The sequence below is a fragment of the Dromaius novaehollandiae genome, chromosome Z (genome assembly GCF_036370855.1).
Source record: "Dromaius novaehollandiae isolate bDroNov1 chromosome Z, bDroNov1.hap1, whole genome shotgun sequence".
Lineage (NCBI taxonomy): Eukaryota > Metazoa > Chordata > Aves > Casuariiformes > Dromaiidae > Dromaius > Dromaius novaehollandiae.
The window spans coordinates 3124044-3141907 of record NC_088132.1 but is presented as its reverse complement, the minus strand read 5'-3'; the positions used below and the strand labels follow the sequence as shown (position 1 = coordinate 3141907).

At 38.6% G+C, this 17864-nt stretch overlaps 1 protein-coding gene across 8 annotated transcripts in view; it reads left to right on the top strand.

The window, feature by feature from the left end:
- MOB3B (MOB kinase activator 3B) overlaps nt 1-17864 on the top strand; it is a 92621-nt gene that overhangs the window by 25173 nt on the left and 49584 nt on the right. For all 8 annotated transcript variants that reach the window (XM_064501201.1, XM_064501197.1, XM_064501196.1 and 5 more), the window contains exon 2: nt 15694-16294. In XM_064501201.1, coding sequence (XP_064357271.1) covers nt 15877-16294 — 418 coding nt within the window. In that variant the 5' untranslated portion in view covers nt 15694-15876. The remainder of the gene's footprint in view (nt 1-15693; nt 16295-17864) is intronic.

Sequence of the window (17864 nt, the reverse complement as noted above, 5' to 3'; positions counted from 1 at the left end):
TATCTGAAAACAGAAACTTTTGCCATGGTGTCAGTTGTCACAGGGGTAGCTGCATTTGCTCCATACTAAGCCACTGTGTTTTTCTGTGTGGTAGTCAGCAGTGTTCTGTCTTCAGGGGAGCATTTATTAACCTGGGGGCAGGGGGGTGTTGCTGGAGCAGCCTGTGCACAAGTTCTGCAGGCCGCACAGGGAGGTGTGCTCTGAGGAATGTAGTATAATTTGAGGATTGGAGTGTCTGGTAACAACAGAGCTAACCTTCCCCCCTTGTCCTAGAAGGTGAATCATCAGTGCTGGCCAGGCCTGTCAGGCCTAGGGCTTAGGTGCTCAGGCAATGCTCTGTATGAAGTTTCCTCTCTGGCTGGAGCTGTGTTGTCCCTGTAAACTATACAGTCAGCATTTGTTCAGTCCTAAGCCTTGTCAGAATTTAGACCATTTTAGGCAATGGCAGTTCTGTGGCATTGTTGCTTTACCCCCCTTCTTCAGTTTTCACATCCAATAAGCTAATAATGGGTAACTGAGAGTTGCCTGAATTGCTGGTTAGGAATTTTGCTCATGCAGTTATTGAGTTTAATATGTGTCATTATTTATTATGCCATATAATCTGACATTTTGTCCAGAAGTTGGAATTGCTGAGTTCTTGTTACTTCTAATTATTAAATTTCTTCAACCACTAGTTGCTCCTGATATGGGATTGTGCAGTAAGCTAAGCTGAAAGATATTATATTGTTGTATTGTGCATACTGCCCCGTCACTTCTAAATTCTGGGGTTTAATTATGGTCTGATTGCTGTGTTCTTATTGCTGCAGTCATGCTGACAGACATTAGTACTGAATCCCGTGACAATCTGTATTGTTCTTAATGATCCAAGCTAAGCTTCTCTTTAGGCAGGTAAATCTTGTATAATTAGACTAGTTAAAGTAAAGGAAGGAATATACAGTCCACTATATTTCATCTAATATGAAAGCTATTTTTCAGAGATGTCTGGGGCTCCAAAGTTCACAAGGTTTATTTTTAAATGCATTTTATAGGAAGTAGGAAAAAAAATCATGTTCTCTAAAAATAAATTTTTGCAATGGTTTCTTATATTGAAGGGCCAAATCTTTCTTGGCCCTTCAGCCTACAACTTTTTACCATTTCTGTTGTTTAGAAAGGAGACGAAATTACCATTAGTGGGCCAGTTCAAAACAATGCTATAAAATGGAGGAATTGCAAGTGTATTTTCTGAACTGTTAAAGCCTCTTGAAGAATTGGCTGTTCATGATTTTCCTAGTCACGATGTCACCAACATCCTGTTGTATTTTGTGGATGGCAGGTATAGCATGACCAGAAGTGGTCTGTTTTCCTTTAGTGAAAATAGTAAAAAGGGACTGTTGCTACTAATCTTCCTCAGGATTGCCAGGATAGTTTTCCTTTAGAAATATGTATTGCACTGCTAGTAGCCGTTTGTTTCAGATCAGTAAATATGAATGAAAGTGTACAGGTATGAGAACAGAAAACAACTGATCTCCAAAAAACAGAATAGAAACTGGATTTGAAGTTTGAATGTAATTGGAAACATGTTTACGTACAAAAAGATTGCTGCTTTACTTTAAGAAAGGTGTTGATTTGGTTATAGGCTAAATTTCAGTCTTTGGAGGATAGTTTTTTGCTATTCTATGTCCTTTTTACATCTGTCTTGGAACATGACTCAGTTCTTACGCTATGTGTAGAATAACAATAGTTTAAGTGAGAAAATGTCTTTATACTGAAAATTTATTCCTGTAAGCTTTTTGTAAGCACGCTGGTGTTTCAGCCTGAAGGGAAGGCTAACAGTTAACAGTGGCTTTGGTTTTCAGAGCTACTGAGCTCTGAAACAGTGAATTGATTCGTTGTATTCCTCATCAATGTCCCCTTTTCTCAATACAGTCGGTTACATCTTTACAAAAAACCAAAATGTAGCTGAATCAATCCAGCAGTTCAGGTTGCTGCCCAGGGCATTGCGCACTCCTAGAATCTGTTCCAGCAAAGTCTCATCTTCTTTAAATGTTCGTGTAAATAGTAGTCCAGTAGTGCACCATCTGCACTGTAGACTAATTGCCTTCATCTGATAATGTTTTAGAAACAAAAACAATATGAAGTCTTAAGCAGACAAAAAGTGTAATCCTTGACATACTATTTCCTGTTTGATTTTTTTTTTTTTTTTTTTTTTTTTTTTTTGTTAGTGAATCTGTTTCATAACTGGCATGTACAGGAATAACTGAGTCCATAGTGCAATTAATCTAACATTCGTAGTGACAAAGGGATGTGATGGATCAGAAGCAAACAGAAAAGTTTACTCGTTATTCTTTAGCAAGCTTACATTGAAATCTCTTTCGAGCAAGGCACAGTTAGTTCAGGGAGGGAGTATGCTGTTTCACGGTCTGGATACAGTATCTCTGCCACAGGGATGAAGTATAAGTCAGTATCTTCAGAAAATGCTGCAAACAAGCAGAAGTTTTGTGTGTCCAGCCTGCTAAAGGTGATAACTGTTCTGTGGAGTTTTGGAGAGTACTATTTCTTTTGGCATAAAGGATGCTGGATTGGTAGTTGCATATAAAAATTAAGGATTATACTCTGCCTTCAGTGGTTTCTCTTTTGAAAAATGTGTGGTTACATCAGATGTGTGAGCTTTGAGGAAACTCTGTAGAATACAACAGGACTCTGTTATCTCTCTGCAGGCTGGAATAGGTATGTTACATCCCTGTAACTCTCTGTAAATGTAATGTGCTTCACTAAATTACATCAAATTTTTAATATTGCCGTTTATAAAACCTACACAAAATCACTAGCACTCTTACACGTTTATTATAGTTGCAAGACTTTCAAGACTTATCGATATGTTTATACTAATGTGATTCTGGATTAGGCATTTAGAGAGGTCTGGATGTACCTCTGAAAGTGTTTGTCTTCCTATGCTGAAATATGTCAAAATGACCTTTTTACTGCTATAAACTGGATTTAACTCCTTCTATGTGAAATCCAGTGATTGGAATACACATGAATCTGAATATATGTGAACATATGCTCACTTTGTAAGTTAGTTGCTTTTTTTTTTTATTTTCAGAACAGACATTTCACGGATACCTTTCAGTTTTTCCTATTGTTTTGATTAGTTTTCTTTCTTTTAGTAAGTACTGGAAAGCTAGTATTGGTATTCATACTTAATTAAAAAAAGTTGGAGCTGAAAGAATGAGGATGCTGATGATGCTTACCAGAGTTTGGAAAATCCCGATTTCCTGGCAGTACTGGATTATTATTATTATACTTACAGCTGATGTGGTCAGTACTTGAAGTTTTCTCCTTTTAATTATCCTTTTCCATTATAGTCATCATGTTCTCCAAATTTACGTATTACATTTGCCACAGTTTCTCATGCTGTTTTAGGCATATCTGATAAAAGAAGGAATCAGAGTAGTGGATTTTACCCTGAATTCCCAGGAGTGCTGCATATGTCTGGCTCTGCCTTAACTGGAGTTAACTGTGTTTTACTTTAGAGTGGGCAAGCGAAGAATTGGGTGGTAGGTTCTGGCCTTACAGGCAGGATGACTTGTAATATATTGTCCTGTTCTTAAAACAGGAAGTATGCAAGAAGAATTGTGTGTACTTCCATGTACATGCAGTAATTTAATAATTGAACCTGTCTGCACATGATGAAAAAAGAATGAATGTAGATGGTTTACAATTTCATTGTATATTTGCCTGATTGTTTTCCTGATTTGAACCTAGGATTAGAAACTCAGCAGAGGCAAAACAGGATGTAGCCAGCAGCCCTAGTTTTGGTATGTCCTCTCTGCTTTCTCAATTGCTCTTTAGCTAGTACTTAAACCCACGTTTGTTGCGGTTCTGGACATGAATGCAAGGAACACTAAGCAGAAGTTTGGAGAAAGGCAGGAAGGAGAAATGTAAAAGGAAAATTAAGAGAAAAATTTGGAACAAAAAGAGGAATACAAAGGGAAGAAACTTCATATGGAGAAAAAAAATAGGGGAAAGCATTTCCAAATTTTTGTCTGGTGTAGCATTGCTGAGATGTGTGTTGTCAAAGTCTGAGGCATCATAGGAGTAGCTGCTGAATAACCACCATCAAATTTCCTGCAGTCATGCTGTCTGCAGGTATACTTGCAGTTATTTGCCTGTAATACTCCTTGGGTATTGTTAGTGTTTCCTAAAGAAGTATGTGTAGCCTAACTTTCAAGTCTCTCTGAAGCCACAGTTGTGGTCTGCAATACTCTAACTCCCTCAAAAAAACCCCCACTTGTTCAGAAATCTGCAGTTGTGTGGCTCGCCATCTCCGATTCTCATGCATTTTTACAACAGAAATTTGTACTTTGATCTCAGTTGTGGCAGGATAGAAGTTCACTCTTCTCAGTCACCTATGCTTTATAATATAATAATGTGTCCGTGGAACAGGGAGTTCTCTTTGGTTCTGTGCTGATTGCTGCCTTTGAAAAAACGGCGCCTCCCTCTCTAATAGCAGATACTGTATGTAATACAACTGCATTCTCTCAAATTACTTCGGACTTGGTCAAAACCATAATGTATGGAATGTGTGGATGCCAAAAGATGTGATCAAAAGGGGATAAAGAATAGTAATGTAGTAGTGCAGTCTCCTAACCGTTTATATATGTGGCACTCAGAATGACAAAAATAATCCAAACGGCTAATGCTGTTTTGGCTTAATGCCATTTTAGAAATTAATTTGCAATGCTAAAGTTTGCGAGAACATTAGCAGCATTCTCAGTATTGTTAAATACTATGTAAAATTATAATGGATAAATTAAAATGTTAAAAGAACACATCAAGGCCATGTATTAGAAGCACCAAACATACAGTTAAAAAAAAAAAAATCTGAACATCAGTATCTTCTGGCTGTTGCAGAATGTATGTGTGGAATAGAGGGAAGTGGGAGAGGAGGAAAAGAGATTCAGAACCCACACATGGAAACATTCAGCTATAAAACAGATTCTCTTGTTGATACTATTATGTTAACCAGGGTATGATAACTAGGTCATATTCTGGGAATCAGTGGGTTTTTCATGCATGTTGTCAAATGCTTTCTCTTTGGAAGACTCTGAGGAGTTGAGGTGGAGAGAAAATTCACGCACTAATCATCTTCTAAGACCAAGCAATAAATGATGTTTTGGGAGGATGTTTTTGTTGTTGTTTTTCTTCTAATTAAAATTATGTTGAATGTACAAATTACGTTTCATGTAAGGATCTCAAAATTATCTGCAAAACTCGTATCTTGCAGCCCTTCTGGGATGTTGGCAGGGCATACTTGAAAATCAGTTTTCCAGCTGTGGAGGATCAGTGAATAATGAAGTACCACATTTTCAGAATCACAATTTGGGAGTGAGCTGTTAAAAAAAAAAAAAAAAAATTAGAAAACCCACTGTCTGAGTAGCTGTGCAGGAAGTGCATGGTTTTTTAACCCAGTGCCTTTTCCACACATTTTGGTAGCTTTCCTGCCTCTGGTCTCACAAAGCCTGTTCTCTTTCATCAGTGACCTTCTATTTTTTTGCTATAATTACACTGCACCAATCTGTGCTTCTGATGTCTTATGGGTTATATGAGTGTGAATGTTATAAGATCTTGTTTTGAGGGAACAGAACTTCCACAGATGTGTATGATACAAGCATGTATTTACTGATGTATTAGACATGCTGTGAATTCCCTAACAGCTGTAACCATCATTGGTTTGATCTTTGATAAGACAGCCTTTCTTGTCCCATAGGATCCCCAGCATCTAGGAGATCGTAATGTGCCATGAATTAAATGTCTTATATCAGTTCTGTCTAGGTTCTCCTGTCCACCGCAAAGTCTATGAGATTTGAGGCTATGTGATGAGATATGGTAGAAGGGGACATTACAATTTCAAGGATTCATTAAGAAACGTCAGCACAAAACACCCCAACTAAAATTTTAGAGTTACACCAGTAAATATATGTTTGTAATTGTGATGCTCTGGTTGGCACGTGAGACAGATGGAGACTGGGCTTTTGATTCAGAGCATGTGCTACATGCAGATGCACAAGTTTAAATAGGAATCTATCCTTTTTTTTTTTTCTTGGTCAAGGAGCTACTGAAATTATGGTTTGGAAAATACACTGTGTAAATTAGTTCAGTAGGAGGAAGCTTAGACACCTTAACAACTCCCACTGTCAAACTCTGCCAGCTTTACATTTATTTTTAATTCAAAACAGCAATTGGTTTTTAGCTAAAGCTTAACTAAGCTTTTGCAGGCAGTGGGGAAGAACTCTAGTTCTAGCTTTGGCAAAATGGCACCTTCCAGAGATTAAGTTAGGTGTGCTTTCCCTGCTGGGTGACTGCTGTGACCACACAGAACAAAAGGAATAATCAATTATTTTTCTTTAGAGTAAATCGCTTATTGTAATAGCCAAGAAAGAACCCATCTTAACCTTCCCTGCCAATCATTTTTACAGGCTGTGCGGGTAATGTTTTTCTTTGTTCTCCTTTTTCTGTAGTATGAAGTATTTATTGGCAATAGCTATGGGTAACTTCTTTTTCAAATGCTAGATCCTCAGTTTGAAGTGAACAAGGTTTTCCTCTTTATACCTGTTGAGAACCTGCTCCTATACATCTGTCACAGTAAATCTTTGTGCATAGTTAGAAGTAGTGTTCTGTATAGTGCAAAATGGTTTATGGGAGAAGGGAAAACCTGATCTCAGAGCTTGGGCAAGATGATGGTTGCTTAAAAAAACAGACTGTAAAGAGTTGTAAGATATTGTGCTGCTGCGTATAAACTGCTTACCACAGGAGCTAAGAGAAAAAAACACCCAAACCCTGCTTCCAGATCAGTGTGTGAATGGAAGTTTTGTTTGCTGTGTTAAATGGCTCATGGAGCACAATATGGATTGAGCAGTGTGCAAAGGTAGAGAAAAGATTTTGAAAGCTTAAGTAATTTAATTCACTAGAAAGGTAAAGTAGAATCATAGACTGTAAAATTCTTCTTGGGCAGGTAGGGGTAGAATATAATTCCGCAGTTGTTCCCTTTATATTTGCTAGTGTGCAGCCACTGCCGCATTGGTACATAATGCTTGTGGCTGATGGTCCATGCAGAGCTGGGCAGTCATATAGTGCTGGCTACCTACCATCTGCTGTACTGCATTAAAAGAAAGCTGAACCCACATTTTTTTCTGTTCTCTTTTCATTCTATGTGAACAATCCTTGTTACAACAACAATTGTTGTGAAGAGGAAGTAGGCCCTCCTCAGAGGGTACAGTCATTATCTTCTGTATTCTTGCCCATACGAAGTGTTTGATTTACCATGGCTCTGACTTCATCTAGTTGCTTTCATGACATTTCAGCTATCCCAGATATCTAAGAAAGCATTGTGTGCGCAGTTTTGGGTTTTTTTTCTTCCCTACAAGTAAATCCTGCTAGTAATAGACTGCTGATTTAAAGCTTTGGAGTGTATGTGGCTACCGTAGTACCAAGTATTCTGTTTCTAGGCTAGTTTATGGGGATGCATATATTTAGCTGGTTCTCTGCTTTTACCCCTGTGCATAATAGTAGGTCATTTTGACCAAATGATAAGTTTGAACATGATGAAATCTCAGGGTGGTGAGCGAAGCGTTTCTTTAGAGAAAAATCTCTTCAATCTTTAAGTCAGCCTGTTTGGTCCTACAAGTTAAGACCAGGTGCGAAGCAACACTGTGGCTGATTTTTCTCTGACGATACAGCTCATGCAGCCAGATCTTTCAGACCCCACTATCAACTGCAAAGGCTATGCATTGTGACCATGTGCTGCTGACGCACAGTATGGCTTGCCAGGTTGCAGACTTACCAGTATGACAAACCCTTGACCTACGAAGTCATAAGCTCTTTCATATCTGTGGAAATTTTTATATTCTTCATAAGACACAAGTAGGAATGATGAGTCTCTGCCTGTTTCTTTGTATGCTTTCCCTGAAAAAGAAAACGAGTGATTTTAATTGAATGACATTGTAAGATGGAATATACTGATTTAGACTTTTTTTTTCTTAAAGTGGACCACATATGTGGTTCCAGAGCTGAGATTTAGACCAAATATAAATCTGAACTTGGCTACTAGATGCAGAGCAGAGTGCATAAACTGCCAGCTTCCAGCAGGTTAATTGTTGTATTGCCTAGTACAGAAACACATGACCTTAGGTTAATCTGTACACAAAGGAGAAGAGCAAGGCCCTGGCTACAGATCTGAGGCCAGTGGAGCATTTTTGTGTGTGCATGTTTTGCTGTTCCCTACTACTTGTATCACCCGGGCTGAGTTTATTGGGCATTTTTTCAATGAACTTCAGTGGATTTTGGTTAAGGCCCTCCTTTAGGCTTTTGTCTGGGAATTGTGTGAATGTTCTGAGAGTGTAGGGATGGGTAAGAAATGATATTTTAATTTCTCTGTCTAGTCAAATGTGCCAGTGCTTTTAAAAGCCAGAATATAGTTTTAGGAGCAAATTAAGCTGAAGAGAGAAAACACATTTGTGAGGTGCCTTATAGTTCAACCAGATCTCATTCTTATTCTTCTGTCACAGTAGTGTACTCAGAGGGTAGAAGTAAAATTTTAGCTCTCTTGAAGTCAGTATCAGAGCTCCCACTGACAGCAGCATAGCCAGAATTTCATCGGAGTCTGAAATGGAACAAACTGGAGGAGAGAAATGCCTATTACCATAGAAAATCACTATGTAGGTTTTTTTTATCTTTTTCTGTCAAAGCTATTAGAATTTCCTTACTTCTTTCACCTGCCCTCACTGTATTTTTTAAGGAATGAAAGATAACAGTTCTCTTTTGCAGCAAATTCCAGAATAAGCCTACTGCAAAAGTCTAAGAACCCTATACTACTGTGTGTAGAAACAGAAGGGGTTTTTTTTGGCAGAGCATAGTTAGTGAGTTGGTTCTATTGCTATTTCTGCCGCAGTAAGTAAAGCTCAAGCACCCAATCCACTATAAATATATTAACAGCCTATGAGAGCAATGATTTTAAGGGCAGCTGGCAAAGTCATGCATATGCACTAATAAAAGCTGTGTTTTATTAGTGGTGGAAGGAGGTACTGAGTCACAAGGCATTATAACTGAAAGAAGAGACTCTTTGTGTACTTACAGAGACTGTGCTAGCTAGTGTGCTAACCACAGCTGAGACCAGTAAAAGTTTGTAGACCTTACTGGGAGAGAACTGGAAGAACCTGGGTGTGAGGCCAAAACAAGCATTTAAAGGGACAGTCAGAACTGTAGGCTTCATCACATCATCTGTCACTGTGTCAAATTGCAGTGTCCATAGTTGCCTAGGTTAAAGGGAGTTCTGCACATGATTTAAGAGCTTGAGAGATGTGAAATGATAATGGCACACACTGTGATTCACTGAAGTCTCTGTGAGTGAAAAACCTGTCCCACGTGTTCCTTGTACCATCTATCCCATCTTTCTTCTTCCACATAGACCCTTCCTTATGCTATCCTCTTCCCTGTGCTGTGTGGCCAAGCAAGGGATGAAGGAAATTGATGGGACTGAAAAATCAGTGATTTTTAGTCTTTGCAGTTTAGTTCTCAGCCTCATACAGCTGCAAGTGTGTATAAACACCAAGGCCAGGCATTACAAAGGGCACGGTAAAAAGCAGGAACCTGAAGCAGGAGAAGGTGAGGCAGGATTGCTCTTTTCAATGCTTTAAGTCATCAAGAAATTACAGCCTCATATACTGAATATGAGTATGAATCTATAAAGGGTCAAAACCTTAAATTCCTGGATGACAGAGGAACAGGGGCTGAACATCAATCTAATCTAAACCATGATGTTTTCTTTACCGTAGTTCTGAGAGATACCTAATTTGATTCACCTTCAACTGTATGCTATTGTAAGGCCATGTTCCTGAATGGATGGCAATGGATGCTGTTACGATGTAAATTGGAATGAGCAAGTACCAGCTGTCCTGATGGTGATCAGTATACCTTTCCAGAATGAGCTGATCTAATTTAATTAGTTTGTCACATTACATGATTGTTTTCATTTTTAAAGCAGCCAGTTTTATAGGCAGTTATCCATTGTCTTCTGTTTTCCCTTTCAAATTTTTTTTAGTTTAGAAATGGAGGGAGGAAGTGGTTAATGATCTAAACAAGGTAAGAATCAGGTCCAAAGTCACTTATATTTCATGCTCTTGAGTCTTGACACCTTGGTTATCAAAAGGTTCTTTTTACTGTTTTCTGTGGTCAAAATTGTGGCTTTGATTTGTTACTTCTTAAACATGATCCATTAGTTAGTGTTAAAGAATAGCGAACTGAAACTGTCTAGAGGTAGCTGCTTAGCACAACTGATATAAAACTTGCTTAGCATGAGGAGCTAAATTTGCTGAAGCCTTAGGCCACACTTGGATAAAATAATGAACTTTTACTTAGTCCAATAAGAAAAGGGCCTCAGAGCTGGTTCAAGCTGGGAAGATAAGGAAGCTACAAGCAGTCTGCATTCCTGTGTCTCACACTCCAAAAGGGAGGATGTCAAGGCTTTGAAATAAGACCAGTGCAGGGCATTAGGACCTTGAGGGACAAAGCCTCAACTCACTGTTGGGGCAGTGTTAATTGTTATGATTTAGAATCATGTCCTCCTTCTCAGGACCTTGAGAGACAACAGCAAGACCCAACAAGAAACAAAGATACAACCGTCAGCAGAAACCGCAACAGTAAAGATAAGGGAGAAAAACAGCCTGCCTAGGAACAACGATGAGACCCAATAAGGAGCAGGAGACCTTGGACCTAAAAATTACTATTGATCTGAACTACCGCGTGAGGGGTGGGAAACTTAATTTGAACAAGCGATAATTGCCCAGGGATTTCTTTGTTTGAGGTCCCTCTTCGGAGGCACCCAGCTTGAGCTGTAATTACTGCATGTGCGTCATTACAATTTAATTATTTAATTTGCTTTGATTTGGCTCTGAACTTTTCTGCGGGAACCTAGGGTTGGACCCTGTTATGGTGGCTAGTGAGCCTAATTTCCATAACAATTAGTTCCATGAAACCACTTTCTCCTTTTTTTCCCATGCAGAGACAAATAAAAGGTAGTTATTGCATGTTAAATAGATATTGATATATGTGGAAAGGGTTTTCTGACTTTGGGAAGACTTCTTTCCAGTCAGCCCATTCCACCTGAGGAACCTTAAGGCTGCAGTGCTGTTATTGTGGTTGTCACATAAGGATTAGTGCAAGGTAGTCCTAGTAGTTTTAGAGTAAAGGGAAGAACTTGGGGGGAAGAAAAACAAACAAGCAAAAAAACCCAGGAATTCTTTCATGAGCAGAACTTGAAGCCAAGTTCTGATTTTTTCTAAAGATGCTAGGACTTCTGCCACCATAAACAACAGAAAACTCTTTCACTGAAGCATCAGTAAGTTTGCTTTCACTGGATGCTACCATTTACTATTGCTTTTATTTTGTGTATTAATTGGCATGCTCTAGATTTCAAGTAAAAACTGTGTAGAAGAGCTGCAATAAGACATTTTTTCCTTAATAGTTATAGTTTGGGTTGTTCCTCAAAACTTTCACCATAGAAGCCATGGGGACACTATCCATGCCAGCACCTGGAAGACAGAGCCCTTGTTTGCACATTTCTGTCTGTGCTTCCAGGTCTCACAGTAATAATGAGACACCTGTGATCATTCTTTCTGGGATCCCAGTCTATATATAGCTGCCTTGGATAGTGATTCCTCTGATAGATCTAGACAAAGTAAATTGAAAACCTTCTGGAAAGGATTCAGCATTCTAGATGCCAGTAAGAACATTCGTGATTCATGAGAGGAGGTCAAAATATCAACATTAATGGGAGTTTGGAAGAAGTTGATTCCAACCCTCATGGATGACTTTGAGGGGTTCGAGACTTCAGTGGAGGAAGTAACTGCAGATATGGGGGAAATAGCAAGAGAACTAGAATTAGAAGTGGAGCCTGAAGATGTGACTAAATTGTTGCAATCTCATGATAAAACTTTAACGGACAAGGAGATGTTTCCTAGGGATGAGCAAAGAAAGTGGTTTCCTGAAATGGAATCTACTTCTGATGAAGATGCTGTGAACGTTGTTGAAATGACAGCAAAGGATTTAAAATATTACATAAACTTTGTTGGTAAAGCAGCGGTATGGTTTGAGAGGATTGACTCCAATTTTGAAAGAAGTTTTATTGTGGGTAAAATGCTGTCAGACAGCATCGCACACTACAGAGAAATCCTTCATGAAAGTAAGAGTCAATTGATGCAGCAAACTTCATTGTTTTCTTATTTTAAGAAATTGCCACAGCCACCCCAACCTTCAGCATCCACCACCCTGATCAAACAGCAGCTATCAACACTGAGGCAAAACCTTCCATCAGCAAAATGATTACAGCTTGCTGAAGGCTCAGATGATGGTTAGCATTTTTTAGCAATAAAGTATTTTTTAATTAAGGTATGTACATTGATTTTTTAGACATAATGCTATTGCACACTTAATAGACTACAGTATAGTGTAAACATAACTTTTATATGCACTAGGAAACCAAAAAATTCGTGTGACTCGCTTTATTGCGATAGCCTCTCTATTGTGGTGGTCTGGAACCAAACCCACAAGCTCTGAGCATGCTCTGAGGCATGCCTCTACTCTGCTGAGCCACGTGACAAAGCTTAGCTTGTTCTTTCCTCTTTGAGACTAAAGTGAAAGCTTTTTTCTTCCAGAGAAGTGATGGTGATGCTCTTTATAAGTGTTTAGAAAAGTCTAACTGAGCTGATTACTACGGTGAGAGTAAGGACAGTGCCATAACTAGCAGGAAAACTTTCTGTTTTGGAAGTGAGGTGCCTGCTCTCAAAATTCTTGTTTATTTCTTCATTCATTCCGTTTAGCCTTTGAGTGGGGAATAGGGTTAATGACATGGAAAAGACCTTCAGGAAGCAGGATGCACAAAATGATTTTGATTTCAAAAAAGCACAGTGTTTGTGTGAAATTCAGGTCATATATTTATCTGTTTTGTATTCTTGCATCTGAAAATGTATGAGCAACTAAGCACACTGATTCCTGGGCAATGAGTCAGAGTTGTACAGTCCAGCTTTCCAAGAACAGTATCCAGTTTTATATCTGGTAAAGTGCAAGAGAGATGAAAGAGGAGGAGCCTTAGTTTTTATTGCAAGATGCTAAACAGAAGACTCTCCAGGTAGGAAACGTATAGGAACTTGTTTGTTCAGATGCACCCTTGGAATGTTAAAGCAGAGTTTCTTCTAGATGTATAGCAGAATAATGTTCTGTATTAGTCTTTGTGCAGAATTTGGCCTAGAAGGTGATGCATTTGTGTTTCCAAGGGCAGTTTTAACAGTGACACTCCACATACAGACAATGTGAAAAGAAATAATGAGTTGTTTGCTGAATGTTTCAGTTGCTGCTTCTCTCTCTTAATTTCTGTTATACAAGCTTACATTTACTGAATGCATGGACAGAAGTGGGGAGGAGTACATATTTAATATGGTTCTTTGTATATTAAGTAGGAAATAACTGATAAAAATACATTATCTTCTGTCCTGGAAAAAATTTAACACCAGTGAGTACTGTGCTACAAAATGTGTTTTTTGAAGATGAGGGAATCAAAATAGCCCCATAACACTTCTGGGTGTATTAAAGTGGAAGAAAATGTAGTTACTTGAGCTGTAAAACTTGAGCTAGAATCCCTGTTCTTGCAAACTGGGACATTGGCTCCATGCCATCTCTAAGTGTGTCAGTCACAAGCTCAGTGTAAGCAGCAGTACTCACCTGTTCTTTGAAGGGCTTTTAAACAAACAGCCAACTGCCAGAAAGCATGTGAGAGCTGGAAGTTATGGGGTTCAGCATAACAAACTGTAGGGCAGAGCCATCTTTTTAAAGTTCCTTCATTTCCTGCCAGTGACACTTAACTACAAGGCTAGTTATATTTTGAGTCTTCTTTCCCCAACCTGCCTCAGGTTTCAGCCTGCCTGGACTGTGCTTGAACATTACTTCAAAAGGCATGTCAGATGAGACAGTAGTCTCCCTGGAGGATTGTTCTCATCCCTGAACTTCTCACACTTTTCTGACACTGAAAGAATGGCTGTTTATAAATTAATGATTGGAGTATCCCTGCAAGGCGATGTGAAGATGTGCCATCAGCCATGACAGTTTTGTTTATTTACAGCTTGCTGGAAAATTGGCTGGGTGCTAACCTTTTAGCTGTTTGGCAGAGCATTTTTTTCATGCCTGTTATGTTCTATTGTGTGAAGACATTGTTTAGAATATCGGATTTGTTTGCTTATGTATGTTTTACTTTCTTACGGTGCTTGAGAGAAAGCAGCACCTTTTTCTTTTGCTTTCTGCCCCTCAGCAAAGCCTTGGGCAGCTGTCTTCAGAAAAATGTAGTGCCTGGTATATACAGTCCAGCAACATTTGCATGGGAGCAAATTTTCTTTTTTCTTTTAAGGGAAAAATGGGATCATGGGAGCATGCTTCATGGGAGCCTAATCCCATGAAGAGAATTCATTAGATGTTAATAGGGTAGGGTTTTTGTAGTCTGTGCATATTTAAGACTTGCCATTTAGTTTAAATATGGCACAGCATGAAATGGTCGCTCTTTAGGACTTTAATCAAAAACCTTTGTTACTAAAACAAAAGTCTCACTGAACTAGCCACTAGCTACTCCATCAGCTATTAGTTGCTTACATTTACTGATGATAATACTCTCCTGCACATATATATATGTGAGGAGAGGTATATATATATGTATATATGTATACATGTATAGAGAGATATATATACACACACACATACACATATATATTTATGTAAGAAAAAAAGGCTCTAATGCAATAATTACTTTTTTTTAGTCAGACTGGCTGTTAAAACCATTTTTTGCTGCCGGTCAGACTAGGTTAGATAGAACAATACAAAATCAGAGTTCTTTTCTTTAACAATCACTATGCCAAGTATTCCCCTATAGAGAAGTTGAATAGAGCTTTAAAGAAAGTGGCAGCTTCACCGTTGCTTTTTTATCATTCTACACAGTTCAATAGAAAGTTAAGACCACTACTGAATTCCCAGAAATAGGTGAAAGATGGTAACAAGCTCTATACAGTTTAGCGGAACTTAGGAATTATTTCTGTGCAATACTGCATGTTTCATTCTCAATACATCCTATGATGTTTGTAAAAACAAATAGCTCATTAAATAAAAATATGGAACCAAATCTTGTTCATGGTTTTTTTTTCGTACATAGACACAGAAAAGAAGAAGAATGACGCTATGGTGAAACCTTAGCAGCACCTTCTGCCACTTTAGGAACTTTTAAATTGTCATGCAGTATTCTTTCTGGTAAATTTATGTGTATGCTATGTATGAGGTGCACTCACCGTAAAACACGTGTAAATGTAAATGGTTGTTATTATATACAGATAGAAATTTTATACAAGATATATTTAATTCCCATCTTTATGATGACTTGAGAGCAGCGTTTGGGTAGATACTTTAAAAAGGCAGAGTGATTAATTCCTTAATACTTAAAAAAAAAAAAGGAGGCTTTTATTTTAAGTGTACATCAGGTTACAGTTTGGCCAATTTTTAAGGTTTGTTATATATTTCAAATTTGCTTTTCAGTTCATTGTTACTAGAAGATGATGGCAAACAGTAACAGATTGTTAGGACTAGATATGAGCTTTCTGCTAATTTATATTTTCTCCATATCCTTAGGAACATGAAGCCTTTCAGGAAGGCTTTCAAGAGGAATAGCCAGTAGACTGCTTTAAAGTCAACAAGAGCTTTTGTGACAAAAAGAGCAGGGCCTGGAGGACTGGTGACAGGGAGCAACTGTTTTTGAATACCTGCACTAAATCTCAACAGTGCCAGTTGCTGGAGGGTAAAAAATTACCAGACATGTCCATTGCACTCAAGCAAGTCTTTAATAAGGATAAGACTTTCCGTCCCAAACGCAAGTTTGAACCTGGGACCCAGAGATTTGAGCTTCATAAACGAGCACAGGCCTCTCTGAACCCGGGTGTGGACTTGAAAGCAGCAGTGCAGTTGCCAAGTGGAGAAGACCAAAATGACTGGGTGGCCGTCCATGTTGTTGACTTCTTCAACAGGATCAACCTCATTTATGGAACTGTCTGTGAGTTCTGCACAGAGAGGACTTGCCCAGTGATGTCTGGAGGCCCTAAGTATGAGTACCGGTGGCAGGATGACGTGAAGTACAAGAAGCCCACAGCACTGCCAGCACCCCAGTATATGAACCTTCTCATGGACTGGATCGAAGTGCAAATCAACAATGAGGTTATATTTCCTACAAGTGTAGGTATGTGCAAAGAAGGCCTGAAGTGTAAACTGCCTTTCATTCTGTATATTAAGCATGCTTCCTTCTTGACCCTCATTTTAGGGACTGTGGAATTCAAGCCCTTAAAGTGCAGAGGGAAAAGGAGTGTGTCTTGTAGGAATAGTGTGAAATGTATGAAATATTACCTGTGCCTGCTAGAATATAGTGGGATTTTCATCCCAAAGCTTTGTTCCTGGCAAGCTTCTCAGGTTAAAGCTTAGAAGTTAGTAGCAATGCATTATTAGCTGTTGAAAGCTACTCAGATTTGAACTGTTTTGCACTTTGCCTGGCTGCTTGTGCAGATACAGAACAGATGGAAAGCAAATCTTAATTAGAATGGCACCTTTCCTTCAAAGTGTGTAAAACTGTGCACAAGACACTGGAAAGTAAGGAATGCAGTGAAGTCTACCCTCTCACTCTCTCTTGACTTTCTACCCAAAACTGATGAATGGGGAAGTGAATTATTCTCCAAATTATCTTTCTAAGAGTATATATAACTAACAAGGCTTTGGTTGCGGTTTAACCAACATAGCTGTGTTAGCAGGCAGCCCAGAACAGAGAACAATAGGGGCAACACAATTTTCCTTTGAATTCTAAGATTAATTTTCCTCAAGGGTGGACAAGTAAGGTGGAAATATCTTTGCTGGAATAGTTCCCTCTGGATGAGGAGGACTTTACCAGAGAAGTGCATTGTCTAGTATAGACATAGCCTACATCTTTAGTTGTGGCTCCTGTTAATAAAAAGGATGAGATGTTATACCTTAGAGTCTTCGGTATACTTAGGTAGACTTTTAACAATTTTATTTAATGAGTCCTGATTAACTTCTTGCAAGTGAGAAAGCTGGGAGCTTAATTTAACATGTGAGAATGGTATGTATAAATATGTGGCTTGGATGGGTAACAGATAAGAAGAATGTTCAAATATTAAAATGAGTTCAGCAGAATATTTTGCAGTTTATATTCATTTAGAGCCTGAGGTTATTTGGTAGAAGATGATAGGTCAAGAGGCTGCATGTATCAGTAAGCTGTCTTGACCTTTGAAAGATCTTCTTGGTCTTGAGAGTTATTTGGCTGGATAAACTTACAGTTTGTTTCTCAGTCTTTGTCCCTTTTCAACACTGAGGTAAAAAGAACAAGGTACTAACTATACCTTATAACCTAAACTTTGCCAATCTGTTGCATAGCAGGAGTAAGGAGGGTTTCCAAAGTAGTGCCTCATTTTTTGGATAGTGGAGAATAGTTTTGGTTTCTTCAAGTGTGTGTACTTGTTTTTTGTTTCTTGTGGATGAATGATTTTTGGAATTTAGGGTGGGTTCGGGGTGCTGTGACATGTGAGTAGTATGTTGGTGTTTATGCTTCCATTGGTATTTATGCAGGCTTTCGTTATACCATGTTTCTGTCTTGGAGCTTTCCACTATTTTTCTGTGCTATTGCGGTCTGTACATGCAGAAAATGTTTGTGGCCTGTCTGCAGACATGGGGAGCAGGTAACAAACACACTGACATGCTGATATGCTTTTCTGAACGGACAAATAATCTGTTACAGACAAGCT